Here is a 16,227-nt window from a genome sequence, read left to right as displayed (position 1 = left end):
GGGGGGGAATGCAGCGGGATACAGGGGAGGATGCAGCGGGATGCAGGGGAGGATGCAGCACGATGCACAGGGAGGATGCAGCGGGATGCAGGGGAGGATGCAGGGGGATGTGGGGGGGATGCAGTGGGATGCAGCAGGACGCCGGGGAGGATGCAGCAGGATGCAGGGGAGGATGCAGCGGGATGCAGGGAGGATGCAGCGGGATGCAGGGGCATGCAGGAAGGATGCAGCGGGATGTGAGGGGATGCTGTGGGATGCAGGGGAGGATGCAGCGAGATGCAGGGGGTATGCAGCGGGATGCAGGGGGATGCAGTGGGGCAGAGGTGAAACACATCTATCTCAGGAAGGAGGCGGGACGGATGGATGCATTTTCCTTCCCACACGGCAACCATGCCACAGTCAGCTCCAGAGGGGGCGACCGGGTCTCCTGGCCAAGCTAAATCCCGAGGGGTCCCCGTGTCTCCTCTCCATCCCCCCATGTCACCGAGCCACTCGTGCGCTCTCCAGCCTGCCGGAGTCTGTGAAACCGGGACTCTAGAACCGTGTTTTGCTTGGCTGGTTCACGGCTGGTAAAGCTGCATGGCCACGGAGCCTGTTGCTGATATGATTTTACTTTTTTCTATTTTTAAAATGAGATGCACGAAGAACTTGAGGGGGGGATTAACGTAGCTTCAGATTCGCTGAAGAAGCTCCACTACTCAAGTGAAAGAAAGTGTATTTCGCTGAAGGAACCTGCTCTCACTCAAATGCCTAAGCCAGACCTCTGACTAGGACAGCAGATCTGCAGGCCTTACCTTTGTGAACGTATGAAATTTTGATCTTGATATAACTGAACTCTAAAAGGGCAAGAGGATTTGATTCTTAGGCTGTCAATGTCTCCTCTGGGAATTTAAATCGGGACTATTTCAAAGTTGCTGACCTATATTACTTGGTGTGTTTTCTACACTCATTTAAACTCATTGTTTCACTTCTGATGAGTTTTAATTATCAATCCAGTTGGGCAAAATCTGATAGGAAGTAATGCATGAATTTTTAGTTTTGTCTATAGGCACTCAGAAGAGTGCGGTCCCCTGATCTATGTCAGAGCTTTCTGGAAGCAAAGGTTTAACTGCCACCAAGGGTCTCAGGAAGACACAGCACGAGACTTGTGTGCGTGAGGGGAATGGCCTCGTGGAGGGGGGACACCAGGGCCAGGTTCTGAAAGGAGTCAGACTCCTTTTTCTGCTTATTGTCAATAGCTCTTGTGATTAAGCCTAAGCAGGTAACGGAGCAAGATGCCCGCGTGACAGGGAGACAAATTCACCCCGAACACCAGGCAGGACACTACAGGCAGAATAGTTGGGGCATCTCTGTCCCTCTTCCTTCATGGTCTTCCCCACAGGAAAGGAATTGACCGGAAGCCGTGGGGAGTGCGCTGCTCCTGGTCTGTGGCCTGCCTGTCCACAGAATCACCTTCTGGAGCAGCTCTAATGGGTCAAGTTTCATGTAGGTGGAAATGCAAAAGGGAGGCCATTGGGCCGTAGACCCAGGCCACACTCTCCAGTGACAGCTGTTCCAACAAGAGCTATTAACACTTACTGATTGTGGATATCTTTGCTTCCGCCTTTCTGAATTGCAAAGTGGGGAGGGAGTTAGTGAAGAAGAGGAAGGTACTCAAGCATCACCTGCAAACACTACAGCAATTAGACCCCAGAAAAATCGCCTTTTCTCTGACCAGATATCCTGGCCTGGGGACACAGCTGAGGCTCTTAGGAGATGCCCCCTTCTTCCAGCCCCTCGTCCTCTCTGATATGTCTCTCAGACATCTCCCAGAGAACCCCCTGCTGAGTGTGATTAATGACAAAAGATGATGTCCTAATAAAACACATTATAAAGACTAACACGTGAAGAAAGAAAAACTAGAGTGCACCATTCACAAATGCAAAGGGTGGTGTCACGGCATTACTAGGCACACATTCCGTCTTGCATTTTCAGATTATTTACAGTCTCGCTACATCTGGACACTGATTAGAAATTAATCTCTTTTCAGGAGCTGAAAATTGAAGGCAATCCTTCTTACGCAGTTACCAGAACAAATCTTCATTATTCTTATTTATATTATAAATATTTAGGAAGCCGACATGATCTCTCACCTACCTATCACAGAGAGATGTAGTTTTAGGAACAGTAACCTAGGACAGTGGTTCGCAAACAGTGGGTCACAAACCACCAGACTCTTTCAAGGAGTCTGCGGGGTCAAGATTACCTTTAGGACTCTAAGATGTGATTTATCATTTGTTGCTGTGCTGACATTTACAGGCTGGTAAAAAAGCAATGGTGGATAAAACCATGAAGACTTAGCACAGATCAAGGGAGGGGCACCAGACTGGACTAGGAGTCACTGTGTTCCTCGCTGGCAAAGTTTCACTAAAGAATGTTCTTTTTTTTTTTTTAATAAATACATGGGTTTTTTAAATTTATTTATTTAAATTCGAGTTAGTTAACAAACAGGGTAGTTCTGGTTTCGGGAGCAGAACCCAGTGACTCATCACTTACGTAGAACGCCCAGTGCTCATTCCAGCAAATGGCCTTGCCCTTCACCTGTTTAGCCCATCTCTCCCCACCCTCTTCCCCTCCATCAACTCTGTTCTCTGTATTTAAGAGTCTCTTATGGTTTGTCTCCCTCTCTATTTTAATCTTCTTTCTCTTCCCTTCCCTTATGTCCATCTGTTTTGTTTCTTTGGTTTTTAATTTTTTTTTAACATTTTATTCTTATTTTTGAGAGGCAGAGCATGAGTGGGGGAGGAGCAGAGAGAGAGGGAGACACAGAATCCAAGCAGGCTCCAAGCTCTGAGCTGTCAGCACAGAGCCCAACTTAACCGACTGGACCACCCAGCACCCTGTTTCCATTTTGCTTCTTAGATTCCACATCTAAGAATGTTCTTGATGAAGGAATAAAAATTATTAATATCATTAAGTTTCAAACATTGAGTGCACGTTTTTAATATTCTGTGTGAACAATGGACCTGTATACACAAAGCATTTCACTGTATCCTAAAGCATAATAAAAAAAAAAAAGCATCTGTGTGGTGGTTTGAATTATGAACTGAAGTCGCTTCTTTTCGCATGCATGACCATTTTTGCTTAAAAGCACAACTAATAGAAACTCTAGTTGTTTTGATCTAGGATATTTTGCAGACATTTTCTCCAAAGTGAACAAAATGAGCCTGTCACTTCAAGGAAAATAATTCATACTATTTGTTGCCACTGATAAAATTTGGGCTGTCAAGCAAAAAATTAGAATTTTGGAAAACTTGTATCCACCACTGTGAGACTGACAGCTTTCCAATAGTTAGAGACTCCTCTGCTGGGGGAGTGTTCAGGCCAATGAGGGTGACTCTGCTGATGCTGTATGATGCCGTTTACCAACATCTGGATGATCTGCATCTCTCAATGGACTGCAGTTTTCCAAAGGCCCAACGCTTGTATTACAAACCACACACACCAGTAAAAGATATACCCAGAGCACAACACAGACCGTGGTTTTAATGTAACACAGTCCGAAGGGTCCGACGACACGGTTTGAGACTCCACACTGTAACCGGTCTTTAAAAATCTACCACTTGCCGAGTTTCTGTGTAGTATCACAGGAGAGCACCAACTTATGGGCTAGTAATGCACTCTTCCCTTTTCTAACCTCACATCTGTGTGAGGCTGGCTTTTCCTCATTTACTTCCACCCAAACAACGAAAACTGATGGCAGAAAGGAACAAGAGAATCCAGCTGTGCTCTCGTTAACGAGACATGTAAATATAAAATACTGTCGGTCTTTCATTAATCTTTTCTCCTTTGGGAGTAGTTATTTTCCATTAAAATATGCTATTCATGTCAACCTATAATGGGTTTATTATTGGTAGTTTTAAGGGAATTAAATAAATATTTCTAAAATTTCTTGGTTTTAATTTCTAACATGATAAATATCTATTGATATATCCTTAATAAACAAACAAACAAACTTCTTTTATAGTTTTCAGAAATTTTTAAGAATGGTAAGGCACTTGGGCGCCTGGGTGGCTCAGTTGGTTGAGCGTCCGGCTTTGGCTCAGGTCATGTCCTCATAGTTGGTGGGTTCGAGCCCCAAGTCAGGCTCTGTGCTGACAGCTAGCTCAGAGCCTGGAGCCTGTCTTCGGATTCTGTGTCTCTCCCTCTCTCTGACCCTCCCCTGCTCGCACGCTCTCTCTCTCTCTCTCAAAAATAAATAAAACATTAAAAGATATTTTTAAAAAAAGAATGTTAAGGCACCCAAAGATCAAAAAGTTTTACAGTCACCAATTTGAATAACTGTTTAAAAAAACTAAAGGAGTTCCTACTTCATACTGTGCTAGGAACCAGAGAAGGAGATAAAAGGTACCATTCCTAGCCTCAAAGAATTTCTAATTTCATGAAGAGTGTAATTCTCACCTATAATAATTTTACTGTAAAAAAGAAAAAAACTTTAACTTTCTTAGGAAAGTATTTACATCACAGTGTTGTCCATGGCAACTAATATTGTATATGGCACACAGCTGATACCTAAATATTTAACGATTCAATCTGAATCTGCATAAGATGCCTTTGATTTGTGCATCAGAAAGTCCTGTATCTGGCATACAGTTAGGTACTGGGCATTATCTGAGTATTTTTACATAGGATTCAGAAACCGACGGCTCTTTATGGTGACAAATGTGCTACTGTCCTTAGAGAAAAGCGAATATTAGTATCGGGAAGACCCTGAAGCTCTAGCAACAATGCGGCTTCCACGGAGACAAATTCTAGGAAATAAACCTTATTTTTAGATCATATCACGGTTTTTAAGACAAATTTACTCTTCCAGATTTTTACATCAAAGAGTGTGGATAACGGGGTAAGGGAAGAAACAAGAGGTTATCTCGAGAACAGTCATAATATGAAAGGGAGATTCCCTTATGCTGTTTTCATAGCTCTGGAAAGCAGAATCGCAAGGTGGAAACTATAAGGAGCCTGAAGAAAAATGCATTTACACACACACACACACACACACACACGGGGTAGTAGCTTAATTATCAATACGTATGAGGCTTGAGGATCAGAGGTCAGAAACAAGTGATGGGAGCTGGAGCAGAGTGCAACCGGGGTGGGGCGAGGGTGGTAAAGGTCCATCCGACTACAAGTTCAGAGGCACCGGGCAGGAGGCCAGAGGCCTGCTCTAGTTCGGTGACTACCTGGGGCTCCTCACACAGGGTCCTGGCCAGCTCCTGGGGAGCAGCCGGAACGTGAGCGGAGGTCTCTGCTTGGGCTGCAGCCCCCCCCACCCAGTCCAGCACGCGGGGATGTGAAAGGCTGGGAGTGAGCTGGAGGCGGAGGCGGCCCCCAGGTTCGCCTCATCTAACCACATCCCGTCCAAACCAACCACAGTGCGTTGACCCCAACTGCAGCTTCTCTGACCATTTTCCTGGATTTCTAACCCACTAACTCACTCTCTGTCCCTTCTAAAAAAAATGTTTCCAATCGCTCAACTGGAAAAGCAAAAGGGAAGGAAGTCTCAACCGGACTCTACCAAAAAAACCCCAAAACCAAACAATTTAGATTTGGAGCAAATGAACTTTCAACGTTTGTGTTCTCTGAAGCTTGTGCATATTCATCACCTCAGATGTTGTGAAAATTCAATCTCTGCCCACATGACATAATATCACTTTGTGCATATTTCCACAGAAGGTCCAAGAATTCTGCCAACGCAAATGGCAACGGAATGACGATGATCTTGAAGGCAAACAGCCCTCTGTGGTTTATTCTGTTGGGGGAAGGGCACCAAGTGCAGGCTTCTGGGCCCTCCTGTCTCAATTCCAGCCCTAGAACAGCAGCCTACTGTTCTCGTCACGCGCTCCAGAATTGGCTCGCCAGTTCTCTTCACACTTTGGTTTTGAGTTGAACCGGGTTTACATTTGTAAACAGCACACTACATGTGAGCAGTCCACACTTATTTTACATTTTTTAACATCATGCACGAGCTGTGACAACATCTGGTATTTTGCAAATTTGGCCAAATCCAGCTGCACTTCCTGTTCTGAACACGACCTCTGACGTGGAAGGACTGTATGTCAATTCGAATTTCTCTCACTCTCTGTCTCTCTGTCTCTGTCTCTCTGTCTCTGTCTCTCTCTCTGGCACAGTACTGTGTGACTTCAAACAAGCACTGTATCTAAACTCTATACTTCTCCTCTCTCAATGGAAAACGAAAAGCTTGCCAATTAATAAAATGAGGGAAAATAGAAAGCTAGACCAAAGACGTAAAATTAACTTTAAATGCCTCTGTCTCACTTTCCTATAGCCTGCCTGACTCAGAAAACCATCTCTCTCTTTTTTAAAATATTTACTTATTTAAATAATCTCTATCCCCAATGTGGGGCTCAAACTCTTAACCCCAAGATCAAAAGTCAAATGCTCTTCCAACTCAGCCAGCCAGGCGCCCCAAGACGGTTTACTACACAAGGGTATCTGGCTAAGGAGTACACCAGCTGAATGCAGAGAAAGCAATGCCATAGTTAACTGACTCCCTCCTTACTGGGTCAGCCAGGAAAAGTGCACACAGGTGTACAAACTGGGCCACACATTTTCAGGTGGTTGGAGAATGTGCCATAACTGAAAATCATCAGACCTGAACCATCATAAATAACAGCTCAAACTCTGAGTGGATTCTACATCCACCTCTTACGTTTAATCATGAGCAAATAATTGCTGCTGGAAAAATCTGGACTCATCTGTACCTTTCTAGACACATGCTCACAATTAGCACATGTCTTCCAGCCTGCTACTCTTTGTTCCTGCCCTTACATAAGATATTGAAAACCCAAGTCAGGCTGAGGGGAAGGAAACAGGCTTAGAGTGACCCCCTCCCCACCCCGCTGCCTGGTCTCTTTGCCTGTCTAGCTCCGGTAGCCGGTTCCTGGTCCCACCTCTGGAGCCTTTTCCTCGAATCTCAACCCCCCACTCGGTTCCTTCCCTTCCCTGGAGGCGTACTTCCTGCACCGGTAGTCCTTACTTGGACTCTGACCCTCTTCTCATTCTGGGAGATTCGAAACCCACATTCGCTGGACTCTTGCCTTTTCCCACATTTGCCAGATTCCAGCCTGGCCTTCTTTGTTCAGACTTGGCCCTGCTCAGGGCCATGACAGGCTACCCCACTTGGGCTCAATGTCCCTGGGGCTCCCTGGGCCCTGCTCTCCCACAGCTCCTACAATGGCTCCAAGCCCGTGAATCTAGCTGCTGGTTCCAGGACTCCTCACATACAGGATAGTTCAGGGATTAAGAGCAAGGACCCTGGAAGAAAGCCTTCCCGATAAAGGCTGTGGCTCCTCTATTACCGAGTTAAATTTGTAGGCCTCACTTTCCTCACCTGTCAAAATGGGGACAATAATAAATCTGCACCAAAGATTACTTAGCCACAAGGAGGCAGAGGCTAAACCACAGAGCTATTAAGTGGCAGGTTCAAAGTTCAAAGCCAGGTTCAAAGGACTTGAAATGAGTACTCTTCAAATGTGAGACTATCTCCCTTTAAAAATCATTTTTAGTTGCTTCCTTAGCAATAAGAAAAATGATCAATTCCTTTTCATACTAGTGCTTGTAAAATTTACTTTATTATTTTTATGTTTCTTTTTAATGTTTATTATTTTTGAGAGAGAAAGAGACAGAGTGCAAGCAGGGGAGGGGAAGAGAGAAGGAGACACAGAATCCGAAGCAGGCTCCAGGCTCTGAGCTGTCAGCACAGAGCCCAATGTGGGGCCTGAACTCACGAACCATGAGATCATGACCTGAGCTGAAGTCAGATGCTTAACCAACTGAGCCCCCCAGGGGCCCCTATATAACTGACATAACGGGGATGAGCCACTCCCAGCATTCTAATAACAAGTAATGAAGTCCTTGGTTCCATCCACAACTGTTAATCTAACAAATTAGTTAGAACTAGAATTCCTCACAGATGTTTGAACCTCTATCTGTATCAACCTCCAAGTGAATGACTTGAATTCTTAGCCTTTACACTAAATTTTCAGGATAATATGAGCCACATGAAAAATACTTGAAATATATTTTTAAAAAAGGACTATCTCCAACAGAGATAAAAAGAACTGTATCTCCAAAACAATATCTCTTTTGCCAAAAGAAAAAAAAGAAATACTTGTGATAGTGGGGCACCTGGGTGGCTTAGTCGTTAAGCATCTGACTCTTGATTTTCTGCTCAGGTCTTGATCTCATGGTCTGTGGGGTTGAGCCCTGCATCGGGCTCTGTGCTGACAGCATGGATCCTGCTTGTGATTCTCTCTCTCCCTCTCTCTCTGTCCCTCCCCTGCTCACTCTCTCTCTCAAAATAAATAAACTTAAAAAAAAGTTTAAAAATACCTGTAACAGGGTACTGGGCAGACTTGGCCCCTGGGGGACAGAGAGAGCAGCAGCAGAGACAGGCAAGCAGATGAGGGAAAAGGTCCAAAGGCAACAGAGCTCAGCAGCTGAGCCAGAGGCGGGAGGATTTTTCAGGAGAGACATGACCCGCCGCCAAGCAGCGAGAAATCTGTTTTACAGTAAGGTCCCGAGAGGGCATGAAGAGAAGGAGGAGGACTCACGTTATTTCCTCTGTATGAAACTAGGTATTGCTGAAGGATCCAGAGCAGGAATTGGGAGTCCAGCTAAAGGGGCTCAGACCTCAGCATGGAGCAGACATTAGAAAATGTCTACCAGGCTTCCATGGATAATTCTATCGCCACGTCCTCCACTCCATGGTATTCATGCAAACATTTTAGGGGCTCAATTTCACCACAGCTCAGTTGTCGGCCTGCTACTGAAAGCAGGAAATGTGGGCTGGGCACTGGGTGTGTTTTCCACTTCCCAATGGGAAAGAACAGGATTCATTGTGACATAGGAGAACTGTAACATGTACAAAATGCACATGCAAACCAGAAACAGTCAAGTCTCATTTAGACTACTTGCACATCTGTGATAGAAGAAAATGATTTCCCAATTAGAACATCTCGCGCTTAGCAACTAAACCAAAATGTCAAACGTGTTAAGCGTTCCCCATCTCAAGAAAGGACATAAAAACAACCTACAGGATGTAAGAGCCATTTTGGTCTCTTCTAAAGCATTCAGTGTGCCTCAACTATCTTTTCAGTTACCTTGGTCACAGCTTTCGGAGAAAATGTAATGGCGTCCACCACAGTGAGGAGGTCACCCGGCTGGAGGCGATCAAAGTACTTCACGCAGACATCATAGGCGCGGAGCCACTCGGGGGAGGACTCCGGGACCTGTTTAATGAGGTGAGGGTCCCCGGTCCAGAACAGCTTCTGCAGCCAGATGGCATACAGAGAGCTCGGGGAGAGCATCCGTCCGTCCTTTGCGGGGATTTTGGGAACAAGTTTGGAAATAGATAAGATATTTTGACTTGAAAGAACTGGCTCCAGGGCTTCAAGCGGATTTATGTTTTCATCTGTCAGCTTTTTGTAATTAAGACCTAATGGAAAGAAAAGAAAAAACAGAGAGTGGGTTCACTCCAACATAAACACAGAGGAGCTTTCAAACACAGACACAGCTCTCTGTGTGGCTGCAGGGAAAAATTTATCTACCAATTTATAGCAGATATTCTGTCGATTACAGAGGTCAGGAGATTTGAGCTCCAGACCCTGCCTGCGAGGTGATGGTCCGTGAGGTGCTCCACAGGCCTCTGCTTCGGCGCGCCTCAGGTCTCCTGGTATGCACAGTGGAGAGGGCTGTGTCCCCCGCTCTGTCCCTCCATGTCCTTCCACGGCACCTGCGTTCCCTTCGATCAGCATGCTCACCGCGCTGCATTCTATTTCCCCAGTGTCCTCTGCCTTCCCATCAAATTACCTGCAGGTGGGGACGGGATCTTGCTCTTTTTCCTGCATCTGGTCCACCTTCTAATTTGGTTACTCCGTAAAGCACTGACAGACTGAAGTAAATTCTCACAACGGTTTTAAGTATCGACTGAATATAGATTTCAAAGTGCGTTGTAAATTATAAAGCATCATATAGACTGGAGAGGTATTGTGTTTAATGTGTTAGTTATGAGCTTAGAGAGACATGGATACCATTCTAAAGATTGCCACCATTTATCAAAGGTGCGAAGGCTCTTATTTTAAGGGTTTCACACATCCTTGAAACATAGAGGCTCCAGCGAAGTGATGTTCGGCCAAATTGCCAAAAGTAAAAGTGTCCCAGCCCTGTCCTTTATATAGATAAAATAGAACCAGTGGGAGGAGGAACGGACCTCTGGAGGATTAGTCAAAAACTCTAGATCTCTGTACCACGCCTGCTGTAAGTCACTGTGTGACTTTCAATAGGCTCTCATAGTTTCTTTGGTATTTAATTCCTTCAACAGTAAGTAAAGGAGTTGCAAAGATTATAACTAAAGTCAATTAGCATCGGATCCTGTGATTTCTGATCTATGCCAGTCACACAATGCACAAACATGACTGTGCACCAAAAAATTAATTTCTAGATTTAATTTAATGAGTTCGAGCAAGGAAAGGATGTCTTACCTGCAGCAACTACCTTAAATTTCTTCAGCAGCCTAATGTGTGTTTCCGGTTTAATGGCATATTTCTCCAAATCCACACAGCCACAGCTTTCCAGAAGAGAGAAATAATACAGCAACCTTTCATGGTCAAAGCCACCAATAGTGGGATAAATATACTTGGCCATGTGCTTGTGAAAGGCTTCAGGTTCAGTCTTCAAAGTCTCAAAGAGATGAAGGGCTTGGGCTCGATTTTCAATTTCTACTGTGGACAAACTGAAATTAGGGACAAAGAAAAAGTGTTAGGATTTGGTCCCTTTAGTAAACAATTTGCTTGTTTTTATTTTCTGACTGAGAAAAAGGTTGCTTCTTACAAGTCCTTTCTTCTTGCCAATCAAATTCAGGAAGCCACCAGGCTGAGAGCCGTTTATATAAAGGGCAAACAAACGTGTTAAATGACTATTAGACAATTTTCAAGTTCTCTCAGATGGGTCACAGCAACCCTGGGACGTAGGATGACCTCACATCCTTCAGATGGGAGAGGTGCCCAACACGTAACAGCCAGGAGAAAGATCCAGACCTGTCAGCTTCCATTGTGCATTGTTTGTTCGTGTCACAAGAAACATTTAAAATCTGAGCTTCATTACAGAAATGTAGGGGCGCCTGGGTGGCTCAGTCAGTTGAGCATCCAGCTTCGGCTCAGATCATGATTTCACAGTTGGTGGGTTCGAGCCCCACATCGGGGTCTGTGCTGACAGCTCAGAGCCTGGAGCCTGCTTCCGATTCTATGTCTCCCCCTCTCTCTCTGACCCTCCCCTGCTCTCTTTCTCTCTCAAAAATAAATAAAACATTAAAAATATATATTTTAGAAATGTAAACAACCTTATTATTCTAGGAATTTAGGAAGTGGTGAGGAGAAGAAACAACTCCATCTTTGAGGCATGTTAAGTTTTATATCCAAGAGCCCCAAATTGCTATTCAATAGACCCAAATTTGATACTGTGTTCCAACAGAATTAAAATAGAAAAGAGCAGATATGTCCACTTGAATTATCTGTAGTAATGAGTGCCATCTGGAAAAAAAAAACCAAACAGCTATCTTGACATTTTCATCATGATTTAGAAGTCTTTATAATGTAATAAAAAAAGGTCATTTAAGGTTAAAGTATTGAAAACGATTTTTAAAGCGTCTTCGTTTGGATGATCCCTTTTGACTTCTGGGGGTGAAGGGGAAGACTTAATTTTGGTCTTGGCTTCTCTCTGGATAGAACATAAAGCCTCCAGCCCAGTGTAACACGGATGCCCCATGCAGAGGAAGTCAGTACTCCTAGAAACATCCAGTCCCTGGGCTGTCAGCAGCACCAGACAAAGGCCAGGGGGGCCACCAGGAGACTTCTGGTGGAATCGAAGTTAGATCACATACAACCGAGGAGCAGGGTCTCTAAAATATGATGCCCTATTCCCTGGAATTCCCACTTTTAGGAAATGCCAAGACATGGTTTTCTGGTCTATGGACATAAAGTTCATACAAATTATGTTTTAAAATTTTTATAAGAGTGTGATGATACTTGGGATAACAGCAGTAACCCATAAAGTGAAAATATCAAGTAAATCTTTAAAATGCTCTTTTAACTGTCACTTCTCGAGAAACTCCATTTTTCTATTAAGACGCAGTTCAAACATCTATAAAAATGTCCCCAACTGCCTCCTCTGAGCATCCTTCCCCTCTAGCACTCATAACATGCTGTGACTTTTCATTACCTTGTCTGTCTCCCTCACTGTCTAATATGTACCACTTGATGGCAAAGAGGATACCACATCTTCTTCATCTTTAGTTCCTCAGTTCCAAGCACCAGTGTGTGGTAAGAAACACTCAACAGGTGTCTTGTGAACGTCAAACAGATGGGTGGATGGGACATCTAAGCTTCCTCCATGGACCGGCACCCTGCTCATCGCTGGGGGAGAGCCTAAAGATTTACAACAGGGGCGCCTGGGGGCTCAGGTGGTTAAGTGTCCAACTCTCGGTTTCAGCTCAGGTCATGATCTCAGGGTTCGTGCGCTCGAGCCACTTCCAGTGCAGAGCCTGGGTGGATTCTCTCTCTCTCTTTTTCCCTCCCTCCCTCTCCCTCTCAAAATAAATAAACTTCAAAAAAAAAAATTTAAACCATAGAGCTCTATCCAACAGTATGAAAAGCTAGTTGAGTTCTAAACACTTAAGAGTTAAACAAGAAGGCAAAATAATGATAAGGACAAAGGCCACACAGTCATATTCTAATTAACAGTAGGATCACTAAAGCTATACCTTCAGAGGAGGTTGATGTCAATGTTAACAGAAGGCTAAATGAAGGAAGTACTTGAGCTTGGCACTGAAAAAAGGAATGAAGCAGACAGTTTAACAGAAGTCTCAAGAAAGCACAAGGCCTGTACAACAATGAGTATAAATGAACGGCGGTCAGAAAATCACCCTGATGCTATCACTAGTCAAAGTATGCAGTGTCATCTCTGAAAACACTGAACACGCAGGCGTATATGAAAGTGATTCACAGAATTTCTGATGTTTCTGCATGATTTGCAAAATGAAGTCTGAAGAAGTAAATAGCAAACCATATGACCCCATTAAGACAGGTCATACTTACAAAATTTGCAGGCAAGACAGTATGCCTGGGGGTGGGGTGGGGAGGACACACGTGCAGTTATGCTGATTGCTGAGCGAGGCAAGTGAAATCTAAGTAATTACCAACCTACAGATGAGAAGTCATCCGAGAGGTTAAGGGGCCTGCTTAAGACAGAGGGTCCACATCTGTTTGGACTTGGCACGCGTTCTGCTCAGCTTATCACAAAGTAGCCATCGAATGATGAAGGTCCAGTGTCTGCACTACCAACCATTTCAAAAACCGGACTTTTTCTGTAACGGACGTCAGTTCTCTCTCCCAGCAGCAAAACTCTCAAAGAGCTCTCCTGTCATACTTGTTCCTAACACCCTGATAAACAGAATACTCAAGACAGACTCCTCTACAAAATGGCCAGTGACTAAACCCTAACAGTTTTAGTTCACTGGTGTTGGGCTTCATTCTGAATACAGTCTCCCTCAATCAACACGACTTTCCCCTTTGCCCACCCACTTTTTCTTCTGTGCCTACAATTCAGTTTGCTCGATGTGCAATTTTACCTAATTATCTTGTCAAGAGAGATACTGGAATACCTTTACTGACACATGATAAATGCCAAAACCTGCCTCTTCAGTAAATTACAATGCGCTCAGATCTTTTATAGACGCCAGTAATCAATAACCCATTTTAATAGTTTACATTGAAAGAAGCTATCATCTTCCCTTTGGAACAAGAAATGAAAACTCTGCTTGGAAAACAATTCCAAAGAACCCACATTCAAGAGAGTAGGAAGAAATACCATGAAACCCTATGGACTTTTCACTAATCAAATTAATGATTACCCTTGAAAACAGTTTAAGTGCTTTTTCTTGAGCCAAGTTTTGGCCATAAAGCAGCTTATATATATAATGCATATTTAGCTTTCAGAGATTAGCTACAGGAAGAAACTAGTATGACTTGTACCCAGTGCACAAGGAATGAATTATTAGCACTAATCCCTTGATTAGTGTTCTGTAATGGCTTCAAATTGTCAATCACCCAAAAATGTGACTCAAGAACAGCATGTATTAAAATAACTTCTATTCAAATAGGAAAACAAATTTATTTAAATATGTTTTTCTTTACTTAATCTGAGACTGACTGATAATAAAGTTCCATTACCTGACTGAGCAATATTGAGAAGAAGAGAGGAAGGGAGGAGGAGGACAGTGGGACAGGGGAAGAGAGATGGCCGCTGGGAGAGGCAGAGACAAGGGGAGGGGGACCCAGTCTGGATGTACTAACTTCCAGGCATTTCCCCCAAAGATGAAGCCTAGAAGTTTAAAGACCTACGGGTCCAAATTAATGACCTGATCATGAGGGAACAGGGTTTTTGCAGCGATGCCTGTGCAGAGACAACTCCACCCTCTAAGTTATAACTGCTCTGACCTGAGGGAAACAACCCAAGGTATTTCCCACACAGATGCTCAGAATGAACTTGATGTGGCTGACCTGATATGCAATGCTGCCTGATGGTTGCACACATGTGACTACAAAGAGAAAATAAGGTCATAATAGTTGTGGCACTTTTCACTTTTGCCAACATTTTGGCTAAGTGTCTTTGTAAACTGAAAAATGGAATTTCACTTTTCAAGTTCACCTACACGGTTGATGGGATGACCAATAATGAGCATCTCTGTCTATTTCTTGGCATACGACTACTCAGAGAGAACCTCTGTGGAATGCTTTATATAAACAGGGCGTGAAGGGGCAGGCCATGAGAACAGGCTTCGTCTCCTCTAGGACAACAATCCTCACCCCTTAAATTCTCACTGGTTCATATAGTCTCATATTATTACCTAACACAAAAAATTTTCAAAAACACCATAGCACAGAAATAGATTAATAGGCACCATCTATTAAGCATTTAGATATTAAGTGGCATGTCATCTCATTTATTTCTCCCAAAGCAGATACCTTATAATTAATGTTGACTTGAAAAAATAACTATTTAAAGATCAGACATGCCATGTTGGGTTAACAGCACTCACATGATGGGTTTGGTATCTATGATCTGTTTCCAGAATTAACAACAGCAACTTTTATTTTTGAGCATCTACTACATGTCAGGTATTCTGTATAAATCTCTTAAATCTCACAGCAGGTTTGTCCAATGGAATGAGAAAACTCATTTTGCAGACAAGGAAACCTAGGCATACATACAGGGATAAAACACCGGGCCTTCCTAGCGAGAACACTGGTAGGAAGTTGGAGAGTCAGAGTTTGAACCCAGACTTGCAGGATTCAGAGTCTGAGCACTTTCCACAGATGAAAACAAGCCAAAGCGCACTTTCTTGCTTATATTTTATGCCAATGTCAGGAGCATTTGATGATTTGGGAAAGAAGTAAGCTGAATGGTCCCAACACGGAAAGAAAGGGTGCGGATGTGCGGAAGGAACAGCTTCCATTTTGGTAATGGTGGTAATTCGTTCTTCCACATTTAGGAATGGTAGGTTTCTCCTTAGGCACAATGCAAATCAGAGTGTTGGTCACGATCGCCCCCTTAGGCCAAAAGAAAGATCGAAACCAAATTTAATGACTGTAGAAGACCTATGACCTAAATATCTATATTCAACCTTCCTACCCTAATATGGATTTTTTTTCCTGGTCCTGAGCTTTTATTTTATCCTAATTTTCAATGGTATGACCTACTTTTAGTACGCCTAGCTACTTTAAATGTTCTCTCTATATGCTAACTATTCTCACACTAATTCCTCAACTAAGCCAGGCTTCCTTAAGGGAGGAGGAGACAGGAGAGAAAGCCAGGATTTAGAATCCTTTACAGTGTGGCAGTGTGGACACAATTCTGACTCTGAGCAACAGCAATCCTGGGGCACGGGCCCTGTGTATCTTCTGTTTCCATTCAGAAAAGGTGGGCGCCTTAGAGTTTATTCATCTTCCCACAGCTGGAGCTTGCCCTCACTCATCCCTGTACCTGAGACCAAAAGAATCCGACCAGACAATATGAAACTGACGTGACAAAGAGCAGAGCGCAGGCAGAGAAGATGGTATCATGACTGCTGAGACCCGGGGACTCAAAGGTGGCTGTCAGAGTGTAATGAAA

The 16,227-nt window shown here is 43.8% G+C and overlaps 1 protein-coding gene across 6 annotated transcripts in view; it reads right to left on the bottom strand.

The window, feature by feature from the left end:
• Positions 1-16,227, bottom strand: part of NBAS (neuroblastoma amplified sequence) — a 315,339-nt gene that overhangs the window by 78,988 nt on the left and 220,124 nt on the right. For all 6 annotated transcript variants that reach the window (XM_029938273.1, XM_029938274.1, XM_029938276.1 and 3 more), the window contains 2 exons: positions 10,542-10,792; positions 9,162-9,496 (listed from right to left, as the gene is read on the bottom strand). In XM_029938273.1, coding sequence (XP_029794133.1) covers positions 9,162-9,496; positions 10,542-10,792 — 586 coding nt within the window. The remainder of the gene's footprint in view (positions 1-9,161; positions 9,497-10,541; positions 10,793-16,227) is intronic.

Source organism: Suricata suricatta, chromosome 4 (genome assembly GCF_006229205.1).
Source record: "Suricata suricatta isolate VVHF042 chromosome 4, meerkat_22Aug2017_6uvM2_HiC, whole genome shotgun sequence".
Taxonomy (NCBI): domain Eukaryota; kingdom Metazoa; phylum Chordata; class Mammalia; order Carnivora; family Herpestidae; genus Suricata; species Suricata suricatta.
This window is presented reverse-complemented; position numbering and strand designations above follow the sequence as displayed.